General features: G+C 42.7%; 1 protein-coding gene across 1 annotated transcript in view; it reads right to left on the bottom strand.

Moving 5' to 3' along the window:
* Positions 1-514: 514 nt before the first annotated feature.
* Positions 515-25,744, bottom strand: part of RET (ret proto-oncogene) — a 121,396-nt gene continuing 96,166 nt past the window's right edge. Inside the window, exons 12-20 of the mRNA XM_034423448.3 lie at positions 20,814-20,961; positions 18,129-18,236; positions 15,407-15,621; positions 15,187-15,309; positions 13,761-13,831; positions 9,248-9,385; positions 6,841-6,940; positions 4,734-4,881; positions 515-2,899 (exon numbers count right to left, since the gene is read on the bottom strand). Of these exons, the coding sequence (XP_034279339.2) occupies positions 2,748-2,899; positions 4,734-4,881; positions 6,841-6,940; positions 9,248-9,385; positions 13,761-13,831; positions 15,187-15,309; positions 15,407-15,621; positions 18,129-18,236; positions 20,814-20,961 (1,203 nt within the window). The 3' untranslated portion in view covers positions 515-2,747. The remainder of the gene's footprint in view (positions 2,900-4,733; positions 4,882-6,840; positions 6,941-9,247; positions 9,386-13,760; positions 13,832-15,186; positions 15,310-15,406; positions 15,622-18,128; positions 18,237-20,813; positions 20,962-25,744) is intronic.

A 25,744-nucleotide genomic window follows, 5' to 3' on the forward strand; every position in this document is an offset into this window, starting at 1 on the left:
TAGTCCTCGACCTACCGCCATAATGGAGCCCCCAAAATTTCTGCTCTTAAGTGAGACATCTGTTAAGTGAGTTTGGCTCCATTTTTACGACCTTCCTTGCCGCTGTTGTTAAGTGAATCCCCGCAGTTGACAAGGTAGTCACCCAGTTGTTAAGTGAATCTGGTTTCCCCGCTGACTTTGCTTGTCAGGAGGTCGCAAAACGGGATCGTGTGACCTCGGGACACAGCGACCGTCATAAGTATGAACCGGTTGCCAAGATGGCTGAATTTTGATCACATGATCGTGGGGATGCTGCAAAGGTAACTGTGAAAAAACGGCCACAAGCCACATGTTTCAGTGCTGTTGTTAACTTTGAACCGCCACTAAATGAACTGTTGTAAGTCAGGGACTACTATACTATGCAATTTCTTCCTTTGAATCAAACTGGACAATCCTCAAGGGTTCCATTTTATGATGGGTACATTTCAGTCATTACAGACTTCTGGCTCAACCCCAAAGAATTATTAAAACTCCAACATTTACATATTTTATTATTATTATTATTTGAGATGACTGCTTGTTACAGGATACTGACAGCTGTTGGACATCTGTGTACACAGATACATTTTTTTCCCCTTGTAAACACAAATGCATAATATAATAGTTTGCAGAACAGAAATTGTCGTCCTGTTCTTATCATCTGAAAAGTAGCTTATTTTGAAACCCAAGTTATCCTAAGGAGGTGTTCAGCCCTCTGGTGTGATTGTGTTTTTTGGCAATCTGACTCAATCTGAAATAATTGGAGCACGTAAAGGAGACGCACAAAATTACTCCGCTGAAACCTAAGAGATGGAATGAGCAATGCTTTGGTATATTTTGAATATGCAGGCGTATCCCAAAAGGATAAAAATGTTAGATTAACATTCCAGCATTCTTTAGAAATCGTGAAACGACGAACAAAAAACAAACAAACTACACAATCATGTAATACTTTCTGCTGTACGTTGCAAGAAAGCTCTGTAAAAGTCAGCTCACTTCCGAAAAGACTGTGCCAAAATTGAAAACATCACATCTCTTTGGAAAGACAACAACCTTAGACATTTTTTTTTCTACACTGATGGAGGAGGAAAAAACACAAACACACAAGAGAGTAAAGATTAAATATGAGACAAGGAGCGTGTACCGTATGCACACATTTCACACAAAAACAGGAATCATATAAATTAAAATTTCTGTTGGGGCTAACAGCAGATTCAACACTCATTTTCTGTTACTTTTGGTTCACACAGTTGCTGGGAATGCCACCTTCCCCTCTCCATCTATGTGTCTTCATCACAACTGAACAGTTTGTGGTTACTAATTAGTAACTGTGGTTAACGTAACCAAGATTTCTGCTTTAACATGGTTTGGACTATAGAATAGGAAGAGAATGATGGTGTAACCATTAAGTCAGTGTCAACTCTTCACGACCAACAGTTAAGATTGTCTCTGAGAGTAACTATCCCTGGAGTTTCAGATCTTCCAACAAATGAGATTTGAAAAAATCCTTGTTAATTTTAACTAAAGACTGAGAAACTGTAATGGTTTTAAATGGAATTAAAAGTGGAAGGCAGACATTTGGTCTAGGGAAGGGAAAAAGACTTGCAGATATAAATGATGCATTTGAAGTTTATTCGCCACGGTTAAGAGGGAATCCGTACCGGATGAGTGGCAGAAATAAAATTTTTGATGAAAGAAGTAAAAAATTATGGAGCAAAAACTAAACTGGTTGTCTTTGTGCCAGTTTTGTTTCAAAACATCTGGAGCCCACGTTAAGATAAACTACAGAAGGAATGTGATGGAAAACAAATTATATTGGGTGGGTATTCTGAGATCGAGTCTCTATTCTAGTTTCTAACATATCAAAGTTTTCTATTGTGCTAACGGTAAGAACAATTTAACCCTGATTTTTTTTTTGTTTTTCTTTTTTCTTAAAAAAAGAAAAAACACTTATTTCTCCCATAACCACAGAACAGTACATTACTACAAGTTTCCAAAATGGTTTTTTTTTTGGTCCGTTATCTCTCTTGATTCCAAACCAATTTCCTACTGCCAATTGAGCGAACGTTGAGCGAACGCTTAATGTGAAATTAAGCTCAGTCATTTTTGAAAAAAAAACAAAAACCAAGTGCTTTTCCACTTTGTGCTTCTTGCTTTAATTTGCCTTTTTCTTAGCAACGACCACAGAGAACAGGAGTCGCTAGTGAAGCCACAGGATTTCGCTCACCGCCCCCATAAAACAGCCGTTTCCAGGAATGTGATGTTATTCGGGGCAAGAAATCCACCGGCTGCATCAAATCTAAATGAAATTCTTGGAGAACACTTTGAGGCCAAAACAAAAAACAGCTAAAATAGTTACGGGCATCTGCCAGAGAGGTCAAGGGGACTCAAAATGGCAGCCATTGGATCATGTCATCGTGACCGCCATCTTAAACCTCTTTGGATGCCACTTTTTAGGACTTTATAGAGAGTTGGGATCAAAATCTGCGACACTGTTCATCATCCGTGAGGGAAAACGGGAAGGACGCATTTTAGAAACTAAAAAGTAGATTGAAATTTAAGTAAATTTCAAAAGTAAAGGGAACCTTTCCCCGTCCTTGAAATTCCTGTTTGCTTCAACCAGTTGTTGCTACTCAAAGAATGAGCTGAGGGGACAGTCAACTCTTTGGACACGGGGAGGGGGGACTCCTTCCTGCATTGGTTACCTTCCACCAAGTAACTGTTAACTATCAAACTCTGTCCATAAATTTGGTCGCTGAGGGTGAAACCATCCAGTTAGCATAAACACTATCATTTGCATATCTTGAAAACACAGCCTTAGGCCCGTCGCTTCTGGCAAGTGGAACAGGGCTCTCTTCGGGCCAGTTCGGGTATGACATGCCTAAAAATGAAAACAGATAATTTTTTCTGCACTGAAGAACCAACACTTCATGTGCAGACAGTAAGGCCCTTGGCAAAACTCCCTTCGCAAATTGCAAGCCAAATGACAAAACGACCCCCTCACCTCCCCAAGAAACTCAAATGTGTTTCCCAAAGGAACTGGGACCCAAAGCTAGAAATCGCAAAAAAATAGGTCCTTCGATGCAGCCTGCTAAAACGTTTGCTCTTTTTAAAATTTGAGCATGTTATTATTTTCAGGGGAATTGCAAAAACGCAAGTGATTCTTGCAGTGGGGATCCCCATGGCAAAAGCAACAATAAATCTCACAATTTGAAAAAAAAAAAAGTTGAAAGTCTGTGCATGCAATGTTTTCAGTCAAAGACACTGATGGATGAAGGAAGGAAGATTTATTTGTGTGTTTGTGTGTTTACAGGCACACATGTAAATGTATATAAATGTGTTTGAGAGCCTGGAACATACTCCATAAGGCCACTGAAATTGATATAAACCAAAACTTGATTCTGGCTTTTTGTAAATGGCTTAATTTGATGTTTGTCTTTAAAAAAATAAATAAATAAAACTTTAACTTGTAAGGTGCTCAGAGTGGTTTTGGAATTGGGCAGCGGTAATGATAACACCCAGCCCAATTCCTTGAATCCATCAAGTCTAAGGTTCTTGCAAATGAAATATTAAAACAAGATTCTTATAGGGAATCTAATCATGCCCGTTGAAAAGAGCCACCCGTTCTCACCTACTTCTACAAAAAAAAAATCCTGGATTTCAAAACAGGATTAACTTGGCATGAAAACTATTTAAGAGCCGACTACGAATTTAAGAATTGGGGCTTGGGGAAGTAAGCCCCTGAACGTGACAAATAAATTGAAAGGCATGGCTTGAATTAAAGTCATTTCAAGGCCTTGATGGCATGTGCAACATTTAATTAGGAGACCAAAATGTAGGAGTTTTGGCAAGATTTGTCTTTACTGTCCATCTCACCACCACAATATCAAAGCACATTCCTTCTAAGACACTTGCAACCACATTCAAAACAGGGTGTAGAGGCTAACATTTTCATGGAAAAAAAATAAACAAAACCCCAAAGCATGTGAAAACAGCAATGGTTGTTTTCGTGGGATCAGAGTCTTTCAAGCTCTCCCCCAGAACCCATCTGAAAAATCCCGTTACTCAGTAAGCAGGCATGACTATACAGAAACATAATATATAATACAAGGCAACATTTCTGATTGTGGACTCCATCCGAATCCAAAACTGGAGCGGACTCTATAAACGGTGAAAAGAAGAGGACGACCCAAACTTTTAAGCTGTAAAAAAAGTGATGCTGTTTTTGACAGAAGACACCACCTCCAAAAAAATATGGGATTTAAATTCTCCAACCCCAGACATACACAAAAAGGATAATTTTAATTGGATAATGGCTAGCATATATTTTTTTTAAACTTCCCCTGAGAATGCGTCCCTGATTCTAGGATTTTTGTCTTTCTTAGACTACATATCTATATCCAGATATATAGATATATAGATATATATATAAGGATAGGTTGCACGTTTTCACATCCTTTAATTTTTTTTTTGGTTATTGTTGAACACAGCTGTAAAAGACGGCTAAAGGAACAGAGCTTGACAGAAATGAAGAAGAAGAAAAAAAAAGAGAGAGGGAGTGTTTAAAAACTTGCCAAGCAAACTTTGATTGGTTTCATACCAACAAATAATACTCGGAAGGGCATTTACAGAGAGCGTGAGAACAGTGCAGAAGAGAAATCAGTTTTGGGAGATTGTGTGTGGTTAGAATCTAGTAAATGCATGTGAAATTCTACCATAGAGTTTGTTTTCAATCCATGTGGAAGGAAGAGTTCGAGGGAGGGGAACATTATTACAATCCACAAGAGGCATCTCTTCTTCCGAGAGTCCATCATCGTAAAGCAGAGAGTCCGAAGGAGTGGAAGCGGCCAGATCTAAATAGTCCTAAGCCAATAAAAGAGAAAGAGGGTTAAGGCAGAGGCCTTTGGGTCTCCGTTCAAGTCAAGTCGATCATCCCGAAGGACCCAAAAATGTCCGGTGCAAGCAACCAGATCCACATGGGTAGAGTTCAAGCTAACTACTTCATTGTTGTTCTGCCTAGAATACAGGAATCTCCCGAAAACAGATTGTCTTCCCTTGGGAATGGATAGATAAAGGTTCCACGGAGGTTCCAGCTCTCTTGCAGCTGCACAACGATTCAAGACTAATTCCTGCTTGAACCCTCTTCCCTGTCTGGCTGGGCATTTTTCCATAAAAACTCAGTTTGGGGAGATTCAGAATATTTTTATCGTCTGGAAAAGTAGCAGCCCTGGAGACAGTGGTGAAATTCAAATTTTTTTACTACCGGTTCTGTGGGCAGGGCTTGGTGGGTATGGTGTGGCTTGGTGGGTGTGGCAGGGGAAGGATACTGCAAAATCTCCATCCCCGTCCCACTCCAGGGGAAGGATACTGCAAAATCTCCATTCCCTCCCCACTCCTGCGGCCAGCCAGAGGTGGTATTTGCCAGTTCTCCAAACTACTCAAAATTTTCCTCTACTGGTTCTTCGAACTACTCAAAATTTCCACTACCGGTTCTCCAGAACCTGTCAGAACCTGCTGTATTTCACCCCTACCTGGAGACATATTTCTTTGGAATCAGTCCAATTCATGTTTCCTTAGATATCTGCTGAAGTTCTCTAATTCTCAACTTTAAGTAGTGTTCCTTGCCAACATGTTAACATCATGGGTTTGGCAAGGAACTCCTTTAGAAATCCACAGCCTTCCCATCCAGCATTAGATCTCTTTCAGGAGACCAGCTCATCAATTTGTTACAGAAGCCTCCATGAATAATCCTTTGTCTGAAATTATGGAGATTTTTTTTTTTTCAGAAGCACTGAATTCATGCACATCTGGTACTGCTGAATATGAAGGGAAAAAAAAAAACCTCTCCCCGAGCAAATAATGTGCTTTGCATTCATTTGAACCTTCGCTAAACAGCTCTGGTGCAAATCCGAGGGCTATCGTGTGATCACATCACAACTCAACATCATGGGGATTTAATTTTATTGCAAAATACGGCCTTCTAATAAAATTGCACAGTATTAAAAAAAAAAAACCAGCAAAGCAAGGCTTTGCGTAATTACACAACTTATGGAAAGGAGAAAGCCATTTGGAAGTTTGGGGAATCCCAAAATCAGCAGAATTGCACCAACCCTTGTTGTAAAATACGTCCTGCAAATATTCTTCTCCAGGGTTGAGAATTTATTTGAATTTTATTCCAAAGGTTGCTGAGAACATTTTTTTTTTTTTATGTTTATGTTGATTCTGTTTGGGGATTTATTTTCTTGTAGTAGGTAGTGACGGCTTTATTATCTCCTAGGACAGTGATGGTGAACCTTTTTAGCACCGAGTGCCGAAAAGGGAGCACTTCACATGCATGCGCAGTGCCAAGTGTCAAAAAGGGAGCACTTGTGCGCTCACGGCACCAAGTGCCGAAAAGGAAGCTGAATTCCCATCTCATACTTCTGAAAGGTGCCCAAAGAGACAATACGCTGTGCGGAATGGCCTTTTTTTTTTCGTGAACTTGTGTTTAGAGCTACGCTGTTTCCTTTAAATTAAATGGTGATATTTGATTGCTATAATCAGAGCCGCCCTGTGCATGTGTACACAAAAGCATTTTGCACTCTGCAATTCTATCTGACCTCAAATGTTGTCTTAATCTAAATAACTGCAGCACGTCTGATCCCAGGCGATTAGCTAGGCTTTTTTCCCTTCCTGCCTTTCAAATATCCTTTCTTTAAATCTCTCTTGAACAAGTTCTCTTCAAATATGAGCAAAGGGGATAAAAGACTCCAAAGAGAAATGAACCAATCACCACCTCCAGGCATATCTATGTAGCTGTAATGAATTTTGTAAGGTTCTTACCCGGCTCTTGACCATCATTTTTTCTAATTCTTTACTGATCTCAGCAAATGTTGGCCTCTTATCTGGTTCCTGTTTCCAGCAGTGAAGCATCAAATTGTACCTTTAAGAGAACAAGCAAACTTTGAATCTTCAAATGAAAAGGAGGAGGAGGAGGAGGAGGAGGAGGAGGAGGAGGAGGAGGAGGAGGAGGAGGAGGAGGAGGAGGGAAGAGGAGGAGGAGGAATAATTCCCAGATTCCAACATTTCTGTTTTGTTGGTTTTGTGAAGGTGGTATTGGAATCTACTGGAATGGGGCACCCTATGAAATAAGCAATCACAAATGTCTGTTCTATCTATCTATCTATCTATCTATCTATCTATCTATCTATCTATCTATCTATCTATCTATCTATCTATCTATCTATCCATCCATCCATCCATCCATCCATCCTTCTATCTATTTATCTATCCATCCATCCAATTTTCCTTGTGTATTTTATGACTTTTTCAGAACCCCCAGAAAAACTTTAGGACAAATCCAATAGATTTCTCCAACACACACATATAAATGCGTGAAGATTGATGATAGGACTTTGGCTTAAATGCATTAATTCAACGAATTCATACCCAACTTTTCCACAGGCTGAAAACTTAAAATGTTGTGAAGAATATAAAAACCATGAAAATACTTCTTTTCTTTCTTTTTTTTAAAGAAGGACTTCCTCTCATCAGCCTTGTAGGCATTCTTTTTTTCATCTCAGGTAAAGTCTGGTGGTTTTCAAGAAAACTCCAAGGGAGATTCAAAGCATTTTTTTCCCCTGCAAAAGGGCCACACATTTGTGCTGCAAAATTCTGGATGTGCCATTTCTGTATATCTTTGTTGTCAACCTAGTATTTCTCTTAATTTTGCAAGCCGGATGTGGCAGACCCTTCAAAGCAAGCAAATACAGTAGTGGCTAAAATTGTGGAAACTTTTTGGGAAAAGTGTTTTTTTCTAAAACTAGCTAATAACACCACTTTATTTTTTTGAATAGTACCATAAAATGATATATCAATGGAAAGATAATTTAATCAAGAATGTGATGCAATAACTTTTATGAAGGGTTTGCTATTAGCAGGGACAATATAAAAAAGAAAAGTGAAACATGTAGAACAATCGAGATATACAAAAATGATTACCATGTCAGTTAATAGTTGGGTAACCTTTAGCATGAATTACAGCAGTGGTGGGTTTCAAAATTTTTTACTACCGGTTCTGTGGGCATGGCTTGGTGGGTGTGGCAGGGGAAGAATACTGTAAAATCTCCATTCCCACCCAACTCTGGGGAAAGGTTACTGCAAAATCCCCATTTCCTCCCCACTCCAGGGGAAGATTACTGCAAAATCCCCATTTCCTCCTAATCAATTGGGACTTGAGAGGCAAAGAATAGATGGGGGCGGGGCCAATCAGAATCTTTACTACTGGTTCTCCGAACTACTCAAAATTTCCATTACCGGTTCTCCAGAACTGGTCAGAACCTGCTGAAACCCACCTCTGAATTACGGCCTTACAACATGTTCCCATGGAGTGAACCAAGTCTTTTAGTTCTGCAGCTGTTCTAATGTGAAATCAAGATTGAATGATGGCTTCTATTAACTGGGTTTTATTGCTGGGTCGCTTCTGATTAACAAGTTTCTTTAGTCGGCTCCATAGATTTTCAATTGGGTTAAGTGGCCTGGGAATAGCCTAGACAATTCCAGCAGTGGAATAGGATTATCTTGAAACTCCAAAAAAAAAAAAAAAGTGGTATTATTAGCCATCAAACCTCAAAAATACACTTTTCCCAAAAGGTTTCCACAATTTTGGCCACTACTGTAGCAAGCCCTTGTTCTTACTGAAGAGACTGGATAACATAATTATGGGTCAGGGTCTTAAGGATTAGACCGGTGTTTCCCAACCATGAAATATGCACACCTATGGGCCTGAACCATTAGAATTCTCAACCATGTCCATCTTCAACAACGGAATTAAAGTTCATCTTTAGAACTACCAATAAATAATAACTCCTAGACCAGGGGTCTCCAACCTTGGCGACTTTAAACCTGGCGGACTTCAAATCCCAGAATTTGGGAATTGAAGTCCACCAGGCTTAAAGTCGCCAAGGTTGGAGACCCTGTCCTAGATAGTTCAGACACACACATATTGCATTCACAAACCAGTAGAAGCCAAGGAGCTGTCAGTAGTGTCATGACACCATCACACAAACACACAAATTATATGATTGATGTCCTTCGCAGATGATGTCATGATGATGAACTGGAGATCACCCTGCTGTCCTTTGACCCCTTATGGATGACCGTGTTCATCCAAAATGCAGAAATCTAAGAGAAAATAGCTGATTATAATCCTTCACGGGATTAGCAACATTGGTTATCTGAGGTTACTTACATCTCCTCACTGCAGTTTTCCGGTTTCTCCATTCTATAACCTGTTTTTAAGAGGTTAAATAGCCTCTCTGGAGCAATTCCTGGATATGGATTACCTCCGAGGGTCACAATTTCCCATAACAGCACTCCAAATGACCATCTGAGGGAGAAAGAATTTTTTTTTAAAAGTCAGAAGCAATTATTTCTGCAGACCTTGCACAATACCCAAAAGTACTGAGGACAGACACATTTGAAGAGAAATTCTATTTTTCTTGCCAGCTTTCTGAATAGAATAGAATAGAATAGAATAGAATAAAATAGAATAGAATAGAATAGAATAGAATAGAATAGAATAGAATAGAATAGAATAGAATAGAATAACAGAGTTGGAAGGGACCTTGGAGGTCTTCTAGTCCAACCCCCTGCTTAGGCAGGAAATCTTACACCAGACAAATGGTTATCCAACATCTTCTTAAAAACTTCTAGTGTTGGAGCATTCACACCTTCTGGAGGCAAGTTGTTCCACTGATTAATTGTTCTAACTGTCAGGAAATTTCTCCTTAGTTCTAAGTTGCTTCTCTTCTTGATTAGTTTCCACCCATTGCTTCTTGTCCTGCCCTCAGGTGCTTTGGAGAATAGCTTGACTCCCTCTTCTTGGTGGCAGCCCCTGAGATATTGGAAGACTGTTATCATGTCTCCTCTAGTCCTTCTTTTCATTAAATTAGGCATACCCAGTTCCAGCAACCGTTCTTCATATGTTTTAACCTCCAGTCCCCTAATCATCTTTGTTGCTCTTCTCTGCACTCTTTCTAGAGTCTCCACATCTTTTTTACATCGGGGTGACCAAAACTGGATGCAGTAGTCCAAGTGTGGCCTTACCAAGGCATTATAAAGTGGTATTAACACTGCCTCGCTGATGTCAGACTCTGGGAGGCTCCGGAGTCTGCACATAACTCCCAGATGGCCCTGGCCCCATCTCTGCCTCTGACGCAGAGCCCTCGTCCGAGCCTTCCCCAGACTCCTGGATTGGCCCAATTTGCTCCCCAGCGTCCTCACTGTCCGACTCTGCTGCCACCTCTGCAGGCCGCCGGCGGACCACAACACAATACTCCGTGTACACCTTAAAATTATTTGCTGCAGCCTGATATATTTGTCAGGCAGCACGGCACAAGAGCTGCCTTGTTTTGCTGGATCAAACTTAAGGTTTATCTATTGCAGCTAAAGAATTTCAGAATTGCAGACCATAAGGGAATCTATTCTTCGTCCAGGGTCAGTCTTCTTTGGTGGGTGCAGATTCTATAGAAGATCACAGAGTTGTTTTTTTAAAAAAATGCATGGGTTTTGTAGATAGAAGTATTTGGTATGTCTAGTTTAATGAAAAGAGGAACCAGGGGTGACATGATAGCAGTCTTGCTATAGCTAAGGAGCTACCCCAAAGAAAAGAGGGTTCAACCTATTTTCCAAAGCATCTGAAGGCAGGAGAGGAAGCAATGGATGGAAACTAATCAAGGAGAGAACCAACCTAGAAATCAGGAGAAATTTCCTGATAGTGAGAACAATTAATCAACAATTAACTTGCCTTCAGAAATTGTGGGTGCTCCATCTCTGGAGGTTTTCAAGAAGAGATTGGACTTTTCGTTTGAAATGGTATAGGACTGTGAAGGTGAATCTATGGCACGCGTGCTGGAAGTGACATGCAGAGTCATCTCTTCGGGCACGCTAGCCATCACCCAATGCTCTTCCGGATTCCGGTGGGCACATGCGCACCGGCCAGCAGGTCTTCGCATGCATGGGAGCACTGGAAACCAGAAGAGCAGCTCCCTGGCACGCATGTGCATGCTGGGAAGCTGAGCTTCCGGTTTCCAGTGCACACATGCGTGTTGGCCAGCTGGTCTTCGCACACGGATGCGTGCCAGAAACTGGAAGACTAGGTGACTGGTGTGCATGAGCACACCGGAAGCTCATGTTCTTGGCACATGCAGGCACGCCAGGAAGCTGCTCTTCCGCTTTCCGGTGCTCCCCCACGCTTGTGTGTGCGCTCCCGTTTCAGCACTCAGTGCCAAAAAGGTTCGCCAACACTGGCATAGGATCTCCTGCTTGAGAAGGGATTAGAAGATGTCCAAAGTCACTTCCAACCCTGTTATTCTGGTGCTAACAGATAACCACTCAAAATCATCAATTTTATTTAATACCTTATCACTGTTATCTGCTCTTTATCGGCTAGACATACAGAAATATGGGCATGCTAACATTTGCTGGAGATATGTGTCTAAATAAACGCTTATTAAATAACCCAGTTAGACTAAATTTGTGAAGCTTCTGTCATCAATTTGGGACTTTTCTTTTTCTTTTTGGCTGTTACAGTCAAAGTTGGCTACTTCCCAACTTTCTGCGGTTTCTTCATCCCCCGCTTATTGAAATATGAGCACAAGTCTTCACTGCTGAACATCCTTCGTTTTTCTTTTGTTTGAGAACTCTCCAGAAGCACATGAGATCCTCCAGCCAAGATGTTGTGGCTTTGCAAAGGAATTGTAGGGGATGGGAAGTGACTCAAGGGCTGTAGCCAGCAAAGAAAAATGGATAAATGTTGTAACTTCTGAAAGAAGAACTGGACAGTTGTCGTTGAAAGTTATTTTTCCCCACGCAAGATGTCAGGCACGAAGAATCAGCAACATATGTTATATTGCTGTTAAGATTTATTCTTCAAGTCTATGGACAAGAATCTAGCCACATACTAAATTGACGCTGAAAAAGTCAATGGAATTCACGAGAGGCTGGACTTAGACCATTTATGGAAACGCAAAGATTCTAGGCTGATGACTTGCTTAACTCCATCCACCGGCTCTTCGTGCTCTTCACCTACACTAGCTGCCCAAATGAGTCAGTGTGAAATGTAAAATTTGTTACTACCGGTTCTGTGGGCGTGGCTTGGTGGTGGTGGTAATATGACTGAGTGGGCATGGCCAACTTTTTTTTTTTTTTACTTTTAAAACCATTTTTTCTACAGCTGAAGAGATTGTAAAAAAAATGCTTTTAAAGCCTCTGACGATCCCAGCTGGCTTGCCTGATTGGTAGAGGCTTTCTTTTGTGTTAAAGCCTCTGATGATCCCAGCTGAGCCACGCGATCATCAGAGGCTTTTTTTTTTACTTTTAAAAGCATTTTTTCGGCCAAAGAGGTTGTAGAAAAAATGCTTTTAAAAATAAAAAAAAAAAGCCTCTGATGATTGCACAGCTCAGCTGGGCAATGGAGGGGTGGGGCAGGGATTTTTGCTACCGGTTCTCTGAACCACCCGCCACCATCGCTACCGGATTGGGTGATCTGGTCCGAACTGGGAGCATTTCACCCCTGAAATGAATGAATGCTGTAAGGAGCTGAGCCTTTTTAAGGGGCGGGGGGGAAGAAGAACAAGAGAGAATAACAGACTAACAGAGTTGGAAGGGACCTTGGAGGTCTTCTAGCCCAACCTCTTGCCCAGACAGAAAACCCTATACCAGTGTTAGCAAATTTTTCAGCACCGACTGTCGAAATGGGAGTGCCAGAAACAGGAAGACCAGCTCTCTGGCGCACATGTGCTGGAGCGTGGGAAACCAGAAGAGCTCAGCTTCTGTTTTCCGGTATGCGAATGCGTGCCGGTCACCTGGTCTTCTGGTTTCTGGTGCGCATGCGCACGCGAAGACCAGCTGGGCAGTGCTCAAGTGCGCACCGGAACCCGGAAGAGCAATGAGTGATGGTTGCCATTCCTGGAGAGATGGCTGTGTGTGCCACTTCTGGCATGTGTGCCATAGGTTCGCCATCACGGCCCTATATCATTTCAGAAAGAGTTATTCTATCAGTTGAAAAAAAAAATCAGTACAGTACAGATTAACAGTGAATGGGCTATAGGTCAGTGTTGTTTCAGTGCTGCCATTTTCAAAATAGGGAACAAGACGGGTTTGTTCCAGGGGTGAAATACAACAGGTTCTGACAGGTTCTGGAGAACCGGTAGCGGAAATTTTGAGTAGTTCAAAGAACTGGCAAATACCACCTCTGGCTGGCCCCAGTGAGGTGGGAATGGAGATTTTGCAGTATCCTTCGCCTGGAGTGGGGAGATTTTGCAGTATCCTTCCCCTGCCAAGTCTACCAAGCCACACCCACCAAGCCACACCACGCCCACCAAGCCACACCCACAGTGTGGATAGTAAAAAAATTGGAATTCCACCACTGGTTTGTTCCCTATTTTGAAACGAAGCTGACTTGTTCCCTATTTTGAAATGATATCATACAAGCCTGAAATGACATCATACAAGCCTGACATCATAAATAACACGAATTATGTTATTTGCCTAATTCAGAACACGGTGCAAATTTTCTACATCTGCAAATTGTTCTCGGAACGACGTGACACTAATGACATATTTTTGAGCCCTTTATGACATAATGCCAAGGGGCGCACTTTGCCCTAAGGATATCGCAAAGTCTCTCTTGCACATTGACACCCATGGAGATACTGCTTGGATTTAAAGATACAAATTTCCGATAGCATAAATCAACTTACACATCACTCTGAGTCGTGTAGATGTGATCAAAGAGGGACTCTATGGCCATCCATTTTACAGGTATTCGACCCTGTTGGAAGAGAGAGAAAAAAAATATTTCTTGTTGCAAGTACATCTGAATGTTACTTCTAAAGCCACAATCCTCCAACACTCCTTTTTTTTTTTAATCCCTCGTTTTCCGTTTCTCTCATTGCTTTTTCTCAGAGGCAAGTTAGTTGAGTTTGAGGTGATAGATTTTCCAGTTACACTAACTTGGCCAAGCTAAGATTCAAATGTTGCGATATGCAGAATTGCCTCAGTTATCTAGTCATGAGAATTGATATGAGATCTAGTTATGAGATCTATCTATATCTATCTATCTATCTATCTATCTATCTATCTATCTATCTATCTATCTATCATCTATCTATCTATCTATCTATCTATCTATCTATCTATCTATCTATCTATCTATCTATCTACCTACCTACCTACCTACCTAGCTACCTACCTATCTTCCTTCCTTCTTGTCTGTCCATCTATCTATGTTTCTATCTTCCATCTATCATCTATCTATCTATCTATCTATCTATCTATCTATCTATCTATCTATCTATCTTTCTATCATCTATCTATCCTATCTTCCTTCCTTCCTTCTTGTCTGTCTGTCTGTCTATCTATGTATCTATCTTCCATCTATCTATCTATGTATCTATCTATGTATCTTTGTATCTATCTATCTATCTATCTATCTATCTATCTATCTATCTATCTATCTATCTATCTATCTATCTATCTTCCTTCCTTCTTGTCCGTCTATCTATGTTTCTATCTTCTATCTATCTCTCTATCTCTCTATCTCTCTACCTACCTACCTACCTATCTTTCTATCTAATTTTCCTTCTATTTTGTGTGGGGTGTGTGTGTGTGTGTGTCTGTCTGTCTGTCCGTTAACACTAGTTACAGTATGAAGAGTCTGACCCTCTTCCAAAAGCTATCCAAATAGTTGGTCCTCATGGCATCCGAGGGCAGAAAATCCCATTTTAACTTACGTGTTCTATAAAGTACTTACTTTTATTGGCTCTGAATCTTCCAGGATTCAAGTTTTGATGGATAAGCTCAAATTCTTAATGTTGTAAGGATGGCATTTAAAAAAAAAATTCTCCTGCTACATTACCTTATGTGTCTCCTATTTTTCCTCCTAGGTTTAAAAAAACCCCCCAAACTCTCATGCGATCATCTTCCCTCTATCATAGTTTTCCCTAAGAACAGTTCCAGCCCTTTTTTACACCACCACCCCCAGCTTTTCCAAATGTACAATATCCTTTTGGGGGTTACAGTGATGCAGTGCCCCTTCAAAATTCAATGGTCTAAGTCCCTCGCAGCTGTTGACAGATCCTTCCAATAAACAGATCATTGTGGCAAATAGATAATTGTCTTCCTCACCTTGCTCCTCTTGACATAAGAGTCCTCTTCATAAACGTCGCGAGACAAACCAAAGTCAGAAATCTTCATTTTACGCCCTTCGGCTACTAAGACATTCCTGGCTGCTAAATCACGATGAACAAGCTTAGGAGAAAAACACACACACAAAAGAAATTAACAGATGTATCCCACCATGGAAAAGTTCATGGAAATAGGTTGGGGATGAAGGGGAAGTCCATACCTTCATCTCGGCAAGGTACTGCATGCCACGGGAGATCTGCCACGCGAAGGAGATCAGGTCGCCCATAGTGAGAGCCCGCTCATCTGGATTTTCCAAGTAGCTGGAATTTCTGTTTGTGTCGCTTCCCATGTAGCTGGTTCCCACTTTCCGGCTTTCCCTTAGGAAACTCCGCAAGGAGCCATATTTCGCATACTCCACTATTAAGTATAAAGGCCCTGAGGTCAAACAAAGGGAGGAAAAGGGAGAAGTTCAATCAACTTGCCTTCAACAGATACACGTGCACACAAAAAAATAAAAAATGGCAAGGTCCTTATTTTTATTTTTTATTTTGCACCAGTTTCACACAGCTCACTTTCAGAAGTGTTAGTTGTTCAGAAGTATAGTTGGGGGATTACTTTCCAGGATGAGACTTTAGGGATTCAGACTTCCTTCCTTCCTTCCTTCCTTCCTTCCTTCCTTCCTCTCCCTCCCTCCTTCCTTCCCTCCCTGTCCTTCCTTCTTTCCTCTCTCCCTCCCTTCTTTCCTCCCCCTCCCTTCCTTCTGCCCTCCCTCCCTCCTTCCTTCCTCTCCCTCCCTCCTCCCTTCTTTCCTTCCTTCTGCCCTCCCTCCCTCCTTCCTTCCTCTCCCTCCCTCCTCCCTTCTTTCCTTCCTTCTGTCTTCCCTCCCTCCCTCCCTCTCTCTCCCTCCCTCCCTTCCCTGAATAAATGGTGCCTCCATTATAAACTCAAAATAACCAGATAAAACGCTCCTTAAAATCTCTAGGGCATCATTTGATCTGAGATCGAATTTGGGTTGGTCACTGGGACCAGAGGTTTTCTCTTCCAAGCTCATGCTGGAGTCCATCTTCAGGGAACTTCTCTCTTTTGGAATACATGCTTTGGGCTGTTCTATGAGTTGTGTTTATGTGGTGCTGGTAATTGGCTGTTGTTTCCTTGTGCTGCCAAGTCCTCAGCTCAGGGGTGAAATCCAGCAGGTTCTAGAGAACCAGTAGCGGAAATTTTGAGTTCGGAGAACCGGCAAATACCACCTCTGGCTGGCCCCAGAGTTGGATGGGAATGAAGATTTTGCAATATCCTTCCCCCAGGAGTGGGGAGGGAAAGGGGATTTTGCAGTATCCTTCCCCTGGAGTGGGGAGGGAATGGGGATTTTGAAGTATCCTTCCCCCAGGAGTGGGGAGGGAATGAAGATTTTGCAATATCCTTTCCCTGCCACGCCCACCAAGTCACACCATGCCTACCAAGCCACGCCCCCAGAACCAGTAGGGAAAATTTTTGAATTTCACCCCTGCCTCAGGTCCTTTGATTTGATAAGCTGGTGGTAATTCAGCACTCCTGTTGACTGACAAAGGACCTGTTTCCCAGGCTTCAATCATTTCCCTGGCTGTTTTTGAGCTGCTCGTCCAACAATCTTAGTAGTTGCGAAATTGAATGTGTGCCTTTCTTCATTGCAATACCATTCATCATTTGGTCTGCTTGAAGTCATGTCCCACAAGGAACGTATGCACAATAAAAGCTTCCCTTGACTTTTGGAAATTACAGCTCAGTGTTTGGTGGGCTACCAATAGGGGATACATTTCTAAGCTCTTCTCTACCATTTTTCATTTAGGAGGTTGACCTCTCGGGATCATCTTAAGTCAAAGGTGTCTTCATCAGTTTGGAAAGTAGCTGCCAGGAACAGAAGCCATAGCTCTAAGGCAGCGTTTCTCAACCTTGGCTACTTTAAGAAGCGTAGACCTCAACTCCCAGAATTCCCCAGCCAATCAGAATTCTGGGAGTTGAAGTCCGCCCAGCTTAAAGTTGCCAAGATTGAAAAACATTGCTTTTAAGACATTCCCAGTAGCGGCTATACATCTTCCCAATCATGGTTTGTTATCTCAATCCAGCACTCTGCACAGCTCTGCTAAACAGATATTCCTGATCAACTATGGATCTAGGAAATGCAACACAGCATAAACCAGCAGAGATCCTCACCAGGCAAGATTAGAAATAATACAACAATTGCCTAAGAATGGACGCGGCTTAGAAATGGAGAATCTGAAGCCACTGCTCATGGCAGCAATTTCAGTAGTCCAGATAAAAAAGACCATGCTACCCATAGTTCAGTGGTGGGTTGCCCTGGTTCAGACCGGTTCGCAAGAACTGGTAGTAAAACCGGCAGGAGGCCCCGCCCACTGCCCCGGATGTCGTCATTGGCGATCTGCGCATTCCCATTCCCATTCCGAACTGGTAGTAAAGGTAAGTAGAACCCACCCCTGCCACAGTTAACAACGCTGGTTCTTCATAGGCAACTCTAGATTTTAAACTCTTGAATGTTTTGCCCAGCCAGGAATTTAAAAAGAGCAAAATTTCCCAGGATGATTTATTTTTAAAAGAAATGGACCATGTCTCTTAACTTTTTTCCTTCTTCTTCTCTTCCTACCATTGGTGAGAATGATCAACCAGCGGAACAGAAGTTGCCTTCAGAAGTTGTGGGTGCTCCTATCACTGGAGATTTTCGATAAGAGACTGGACCGCCGTTGGTCTGGAATGCTATAGGATCACCTGCTCGAGCAGGAGGTTGGACTAGAAGTCCTCCAAAGACCCCTTCCAAACTCTGTCCTTCTATGTTCTATAGTCGTCCTTCACTCATTCCTCCACTTCTGCTCTTAAGGTTACTCGTTCTCTCTTGCTCATCCTTTTACTCCAGGAATCAAAATTCTCTAGAAATCAAATCAAATACTTACCGTCCTGGCTACAAGCACCATACAGCCTGATGACGTGAGGATGGTTCACCTGTTTTAAAAGGTTGAACTCAGAATGTAAATCCCGGAGCTCACTTGAAGAAGCATTTTCTGTGGAACAGAACAGGAAGAGACCACTTATTAAGGGACCCCTAACTATGGCTTACTTACTTACTTACTTACTTACTTACTTACTTACTTACTTACTTATTTGTCAAGCATGTATAAGATAACAGATATTGTATAAGCATAAACATGATTATGAATACAGGAAATGGATACAAATAAATGGGGGCAGTAGGACAGGGACGGTAGGCACGTTGGTGGACTTATGCACGCCCCTTACAGACCTCTTAGGAATCTCTAAGCAGTTTATAGAATCAGCCATCTTGCCCCCAACAATCTTGGTCCTCATTTTACCGACTTCGGAAGGATGGAAAACTGAGTCAACCTTGAGCCGGTGAGAATCGAACTGCTGAACTGCTGGTAGTCGGCAGTCAGCAGAATTAGTCTGCAATACTGCATTCTGACCACTGCGCCACCGCAGCTCATAACTCCGCTTTCTACAATGATCTTCAAAGGACAAGAGCTTGAAGCATGGTGTCTAATTGTTTTTATTATAGTTTTGTGTCCTCCCTTTTGAACAATATGATATGAGCCATGTCAGCCTGACGGATAATTCAGCAACGAGGCCATACATCCCTGGCAGGTGTAGAGGTGAACAATTCCTGAGCACTACACAATCTTTAACTGTTATCCAAATGCCAAAGAAGGATGACTAACTCACAGTAATTACAAGGGGGAAGAGTACCAACACATTTGGGTGGAAAGTGACACATCTATTTAAACTTTTTTCCAGGAAAGCCGCATTGGTGATTATATTTATTAGAGGTTAAAGAAAGAATAGGCACAGGGAAGTTAAACAGGGGAGTTTAGAAAGGACAACTGGGAAGAATTGGAAAGCACAATTTTGATTTGGATAGAAATCAAACTTGTTTAAGCCCAAGGATTGGGATCAACAGACATATTTGCTTAGATTTTTTACACTTACATAGGTACACTCCTATTAATTAGCTGGGCTTCATATTAAAAGATACTTATATTTTATTTCATTAAAGTATGAACAGGAACAATATAAAAAAAACATAGACAGTAAATCAGGGAAATCAAATCTTATTATGAGGTTGGTTGAAGACAAAAGGGCCACCAGATTCCTCAATTGACAAGCTACTACAGCCACACTGGTTGTGGGTTCATACAATATCGAATGTTTCTGGGCATATGGACCACTGTAAAGGAAAGCATAACAGTGTATGGTGTAAGATGGGACCTGCCAGAGGGAAAGGGGAGGCAGGGTAGACCATGCAAAACTTGGTGTCAGACGTTCAAAGATGACTTATGGACAGAGGACATCAAATGGGAAGATGCTGAAGATGCTACCAGGGATAGGATTCTTTGGAAGAAGCTAGTTGCCCTATGCACTTCGTCCAAAAGGAACCAATGACAAGGATGCTATCTCTCAGACTCACATAGTTAGGGAACGTGGTGGCTCATGTTGTTAGGACGCTGGCTAATCAGCAATCAGCAAGCCTGCGTTGGAGACCAGAGGCTTGCTGTGGGGCAGGGTGAGCTCATTCATTGGCTCCAGCTCCTGCCGATTTAGCTGTAATGCCTCTGTCGGAGCCTGAATCTGCAGAGGAGGATGGACCAGAGCTGGGGCTGATGGGAGGTCGAGTAGGAGGCCTCATTGGCTTCGGAGAAATGTGGGGAGGAGCAGAACAGGCAGCCCCGGACCCCTCAGGCTTGGGATGGCTTGCCCTCAGGGAGGAATGGGGACAAGATGACTGAGAGAGGGCAGGCAGTGGAGATGAAGAGCAATGGAGCTCAGGTGATGAGTAAGGTCCACCCCCTCCTGATCCCTGAGCACGGAGAGTGGAGAGGAGATGGGAACAATGCAGGCTGACCTGAAGATTCTGGAGAGAGCACCCCACCCTTCCTCACAAGGCACACCTGGGGACTGAGACTTAAGGAGATGCTGTGGGGAAGGGCATTTGTTAGGAACAAACACTGAATTTGTGGAGTTTTGTGTGCTGTTGCTGACGTCTAGAGTTTGCAGGACTTCTTGCCTTGTTCCTTGCTTCGTGGACTCTTTGCTTTCTTGCTTGCTCCATGGATTTATTGCCTTGTTCCTTTGCCTCGCTGGACTTCTCGCTTTGAAGCCATTGTGCTAACAGCGTTTTGCTGGACTCCTTGCAGCCAGAGGCAGCTGCTGTGTGTGTGTGTGTGTGTGTGTGTGTGTGTGTGTGTGTGTGTGTGTGTGAGAGAGAGAGAGAGAGAGAGAGAGAGAGAGAATGCTTTGCTCCAGGCCTTAGCAGAAACGTGGGAGCGTTGGGGGGAAAGTTGGAGCAATAAAGGGAAGTTTTGAACTATTAGCTGGCTGTGTTGCCTTCATGCCTGGGTCCTGGGTCATCACACTAGCAATTCGAAAGCGAGTAATCGCAAGTAGATAGATAGGTACCACTTTGGTGAGAACATTAATGGGGACACAAAAGGTCCAGGGGCCCCCCTGGAAAACACTGGTGTCACCGGCTAATCCTTTCAATCCAGAAGCACTTCAGTGCTTCTGACACAAAAGCAGCCAGTTTGTTCTTTCCAAATTATTGTCAGAATTTCCCAGGGAGAACCTACCTTTCAACATTTTCACCGCTACGGTGGTGTAGCCAGCTTTGCCCTTGAGTCGGAAAGCTGTCGCTTTGACAACTTTTCCAAATTCTCCCTCGCCAAGAGTCTTGCCGAGCACCAGGTTCTTCCGAGGAAATTCCCACTTAGGATCTTCCTATAGAGAAAAGGAAGAGGAGAAAGATTAAGCAAAACAAAAACTGAGCAACATCTGGTAGGTGCATCTGCTAGCTGTATCTTTCTCTCTTTCAGAGCACAAGATTAATATTGTTGAAGGGTCCTTGTTGCACTGATGATATGACTTAGTGGGATAATGAAACGTCAATCCTAATCCAACCCCCTGCTCAAGCAGGAGACCTTATACCATTTCAGATAGGTATACTACTGTCCAATCCAGTGGTGAAATCCAAATTTTTTTACTATCGGTTCTGTGGGCGTGGCTTGGTGGGCATGGCAGGGGAAGGATACTGCAAAATCTCCATTCCCTCCCCACTCCAGGAGAAGGATATTGCAAAATCCCCATTCCCACCCCACTTTGGGGCCAGCCAGAGGTGATATTTGCTGGTTCTCCAAACTGCTCAAAATTTCCGCTATTGGTTTTCCAGAACCTCTCAGAACCTGCTGGATTTCACCCACCCCCGGTCCAATCTCTTATTAAAAACCTCGTGATGGAACACCCACAACTTCTGGTGGCAAGGTGTTCCACTGGTTCATTGTCCTGTTAGAAAGTTTTTCCTTAATTCCAGGTTGCTTCTGCTACTCTAATTACTGAATGTTTTCTGAACGTAGGCAGAAGATAGCAGTAGAACACCAGAGTAATGCTATAATAATCATGATTAGTGATTTAAACAAAAAGGAAAACCAGTGCGGTTTTATACAGGCCAAATAAAAATGAGTAAATGTCTGATACACACATCCCCACTATTGCACTGACATTAAATATAAACCAGTCAACCACACATATCAAAGGATCTTTTAAATGCAGATTTTTAAAGCTGAAAAAGAACATTGCAGGTTTTTAAACCAAGAAAGAGCTTTGCACTGTCTAGTTTAGACAGTTTAGTTTGCCTAGAGAAGGTAGAAGAGGGGAAAAATAGAACATAGAAGAACAGAGTTGGAAGGGACCTTGGAGGTCTTCTAGTCCAACCCCCTGCTCAAGCAGGAGACTCTATACCAGGGGTGTCAAACTCAATTTCATTGAGGGCCGTATCAGGGTTGTGTTTGATCTCAGAGGGCTGAGGGTGGTCGGGTGGGCATGGCCAGGGTGGGTGTGGCCAGCTCGACATCACTCGTCGAGGCTCTGTTTTCCACTGCGATGGCCTCCTGCAGCCCTCTGCCAGCAAAAACGGAGCGTGCGGCTCAGGGGTGGGTTCTACTTACCTTTACTACCATTTCGCATCGTGCTTAGTTCGCATGCACAGATCACCTTTGATGACGTCCGGGTCAGTGGGCGGAGCCTCCTGCCAGTTTTACTATTGGTTCTTGTGAACTGGTCTGAACCGGGGGCAACCTTCCTGGGCCTCCGTTTTCATTGGCAGAGGGCTGCAGGAGGCCATCGCAGCCGAAAATGGAGCCCAGGTGTGGCTTTCCTGAGCTCCATTTTTGCTGGTAGAGGCACTAGGGGCTGGTTCTTCACTGTTTCCAGGGCGGCCCTGCGGGTCAGATCTAAGCACCCTGCGGGCCAGATCCGGCCCCCAGGCCTTGAGTTTGACACTCCTGCTCTATACTATTTGAGATAAATGGTTGTCCAGTCTCTATTTGAAAGCTGAAAACTAAATTAGGGCAGCCGATGATCAAAAACTCCAACGGAGGCGATTGGATCACAGGATTCTGCTTAGAAACTGGACAGCACCACCACCCTTGGTGGCCCATGGTAACTACAACATATTATGACTTACAACTATAGGTCCCCATAGCACAACATGGTAGACCTAGATTTACCTATTCTCAGGGGTAGGCCGCTACGGGTTCGCCTAGGTTCGGGAGAACCCGTAGCTAATGCTATGGCTGCTTCCAAGAACCTCCAAATCCCACCCTTGGCTAGTCCCACCCATTCCATCCCATCCCGCCCCTCCCACTCCACCCCAGCCCTCCCCTCCCAGGAGTCTCCATGCAGCCCATTTTGGATGCGAGATAAGTGCAGGGCCCGTAGGCTCACGGAGGGGGGAAAACAGTCCTCCCGGAAGTTCCGGAAGGCCAGAAATAAGCCATTTCCAGCCTCTGGAGCCCTGGGGAGGCAGTTTTCGCCCTCCCAGAGGCTCGAGGAAAGCCTCCAGAGCCTGGGGAAGGCGAAAACATCCCCCTCCCCACCATGGTGCAGGAGGCCAACTAGGCCACGCCCACCATGGCCACACCCACCCAGCCACTGGGCAAAGAACCCATTGCTGAAATTTTTGAAGCCCACCCCTGCCTAAACTTAAAGGTTGAGATCCATGGCCCGAGATGAAAATAGGGGGAGGGAAATAAAATAAAAACAGGACATAACCACAAGAAAGTGGTCCTGTCTTTGGGATAAAGAGCTGTGGATCTAGTATTTATACCAGACTTGGCCAAATTAAGAGGGTTGTTGTTAAAACACATAGTCCACGATGGTTGATTGGAAGAGTTCCCAGGTCTACATTTTGCAACTGCAGAAGGCTTGACAGCTAACCCATAAGACTGGGAGAACTTAACATTTATAAATAGTAGGTGACAATTATGCTGGAATCTGCCTAAATTCTCTCAGTATTCTTGGTGCCAACAGGGTGTTTGTAAATACACTTTGTGTTGATTTATGGAACTCGAAGGGGAAGGACGATTCTTTTGAGAAGCCACCTTATTCATCCTAGACAATTGCTTTTCTGTTCTGGGAAGCTACTCATAAATACAAACAAATAACATACAAGGCTTCCATGGAAAAAAAATCTGCTTTTAATACCTAAATACTCATGGTTTGCACTTCAGGCTGTTTATTTATTTTTATTTTATTTTTATTTTTTTATTATTCATATTTCTATGCCGTCCACTCTCCGAGGACTCTGGGCGGCTTACAACAAAGACAGTATACTAAATAGAATATTGCCCCCAACAATCTGGGTCCTCATTTTACCCACTTCGGAAGGATGGAAGGCTGAGTCAACCTTGAGCCGGTGAGATTTGATCCGCTGATCTGCCAGTCAGCTGAAGTAGTTGCAGTACTGCACTCTAACCACTGCACCACCTCAGCTCTTAATGTTTTCTTTTTCTTTTTCACTTTTTCACTTCCTAATTGAGTTGGTTACAGTTCTTATTATTATTCCTAAAACCTTGCATAAGTCCTGGATTTACGACCACGATTGAGCCCAATATTTGTGATGGCAAGCGAGACAGTCATAAATACAACTCAGTTGCCAAGTGTCTAAATTTTGATCACGTAACCATGAGGATGCTGCTATGGTTGTTAAGTGTGAAAAAAAGTTATAAGTCAGTTTTTTTCAATGACTACGCCAGCACTGCTGATGTTACCTATTTTGGTAATGAAACGTCTGCAAGAAAATAAGCAAGCTCAGAGAGGGCCCCTCATTTCAACTCTGACTCCAAATATATGGTTCTACAGGAAAAACTAAATGCACAGGTACAGGGTATGTGGTACCTTGCTCAATAGTAGTAACTGTGAGAGGGATCTTAGAGTCCTAGTGGACAACCATTTAAATATTGAGCCAGCCGGGTGCTGCAGCTGCCAAAAAAACCAACACAGTCCTAGGCTGCATAAACAGAGGGATAGAATCAAGGTCACGTGAAGTGTTAATACCACTTTATAATGCCTTGGAATACTGCATCCAGTTTTGGTTGCCATGATGTAAAAAAGATGTGGAGACTCTAGAAAGAGTGTAGAGAAGAGCAACAAAGATGATTGGGGGACTGGAGGCTAAAACATATGAAGAACGGTTTCAGGAACTGGGTATGTCTAGTTTAATGAAGAGAAAGACTAGGGGAGACATGATAGCAGTCTTCCAATATCTCAGGGGCTGCCACAAAGAAGAGGGAGTCAAGCTATTCTCCAAAGCACCTGAGGGCAGGACAAGCAGCAATGGGTGGAAACTAATCAAGGAGGGAAGCAACCTAGAACTAAGGAGAAATTTCCTGACAGTTAGAACAATTAAACAGTGGAACAACTTGCCTCCAGAAGTTGTAGATGCTCCAACATTGGAAGTTTTTAAGAAGATGTTGGATAACCATTTGTCTGAAGTGGTGTAGGGTTTCCTGCTTAAGCAGGGGGTTGGACTAGAAGACCTCCAAGGTCCCTTCCAACTCTGTTGTTCTATTCTATTCTATTCTATTCTATTCTATTCTATTCTATTCTATTCTATTCTATTCTATTCTATTCTATTCTATTCTATTCTATTCTATTCTATTCTCTCCTCTCCTCTCCTCTCCTCTCCTCTCCTCTCCTCTCCTCTCCTCTCCTCTATTGGTCATGCAGTTGTACCACCGACCTCTTGAAAAATTAAGGAAGATTGAGAAGACGAACAACTAACAAGTGTGCAAACTTAACACCTAATACAGTCTGGAAATGAAGTTGGAGCGAAGTCCTTGTGCCTTCACCATTTGGGGGCTATTTATAGAGCTAAGTATTGTAAAGCAAACAGTTTTTTGTGTGTGTGTGTGTGTGTGTGTGTGTGCTTTCTTTCTCTGTGTGTCATTCAAGATACAAATGGGTGACTATGACAACCGGATCCCAATTTACTTCTTAAAAACCAAATCAAATCTTGCTTTCATTTAAACAATGACATTTTTTTTTCTCCAGCAAAGAACTAAATTTGATATATCGCACTGGCACAGTTGTTAGCAGCTGCAAGGGGAAATTGCTGGCTGAGGTTGCTAGGAAACATTAAAATAATTGATTGCAGGCTTCAGAAAAAAAATTAGTTAACTGTAATCCAATTGCTCCTTCCTGTAGAACAAGCAATCATGTGTTGTGC

This window comes from Pantherophis guttatus, chromosome 6 (genome assembly GCF_059756535.1).
Source record: "Pantherophis guttatus breed Tessera chromosome 6, ASM5975653v1, whole genome shotgun sequence".
NCBI classification, from domain to species: domain Eukaryota; kingdom Metazoa; phylum Chordata; class Lepidosauria; order Squamata; family Colubridae; genus Pantherophis; species Pantherophis guttatus.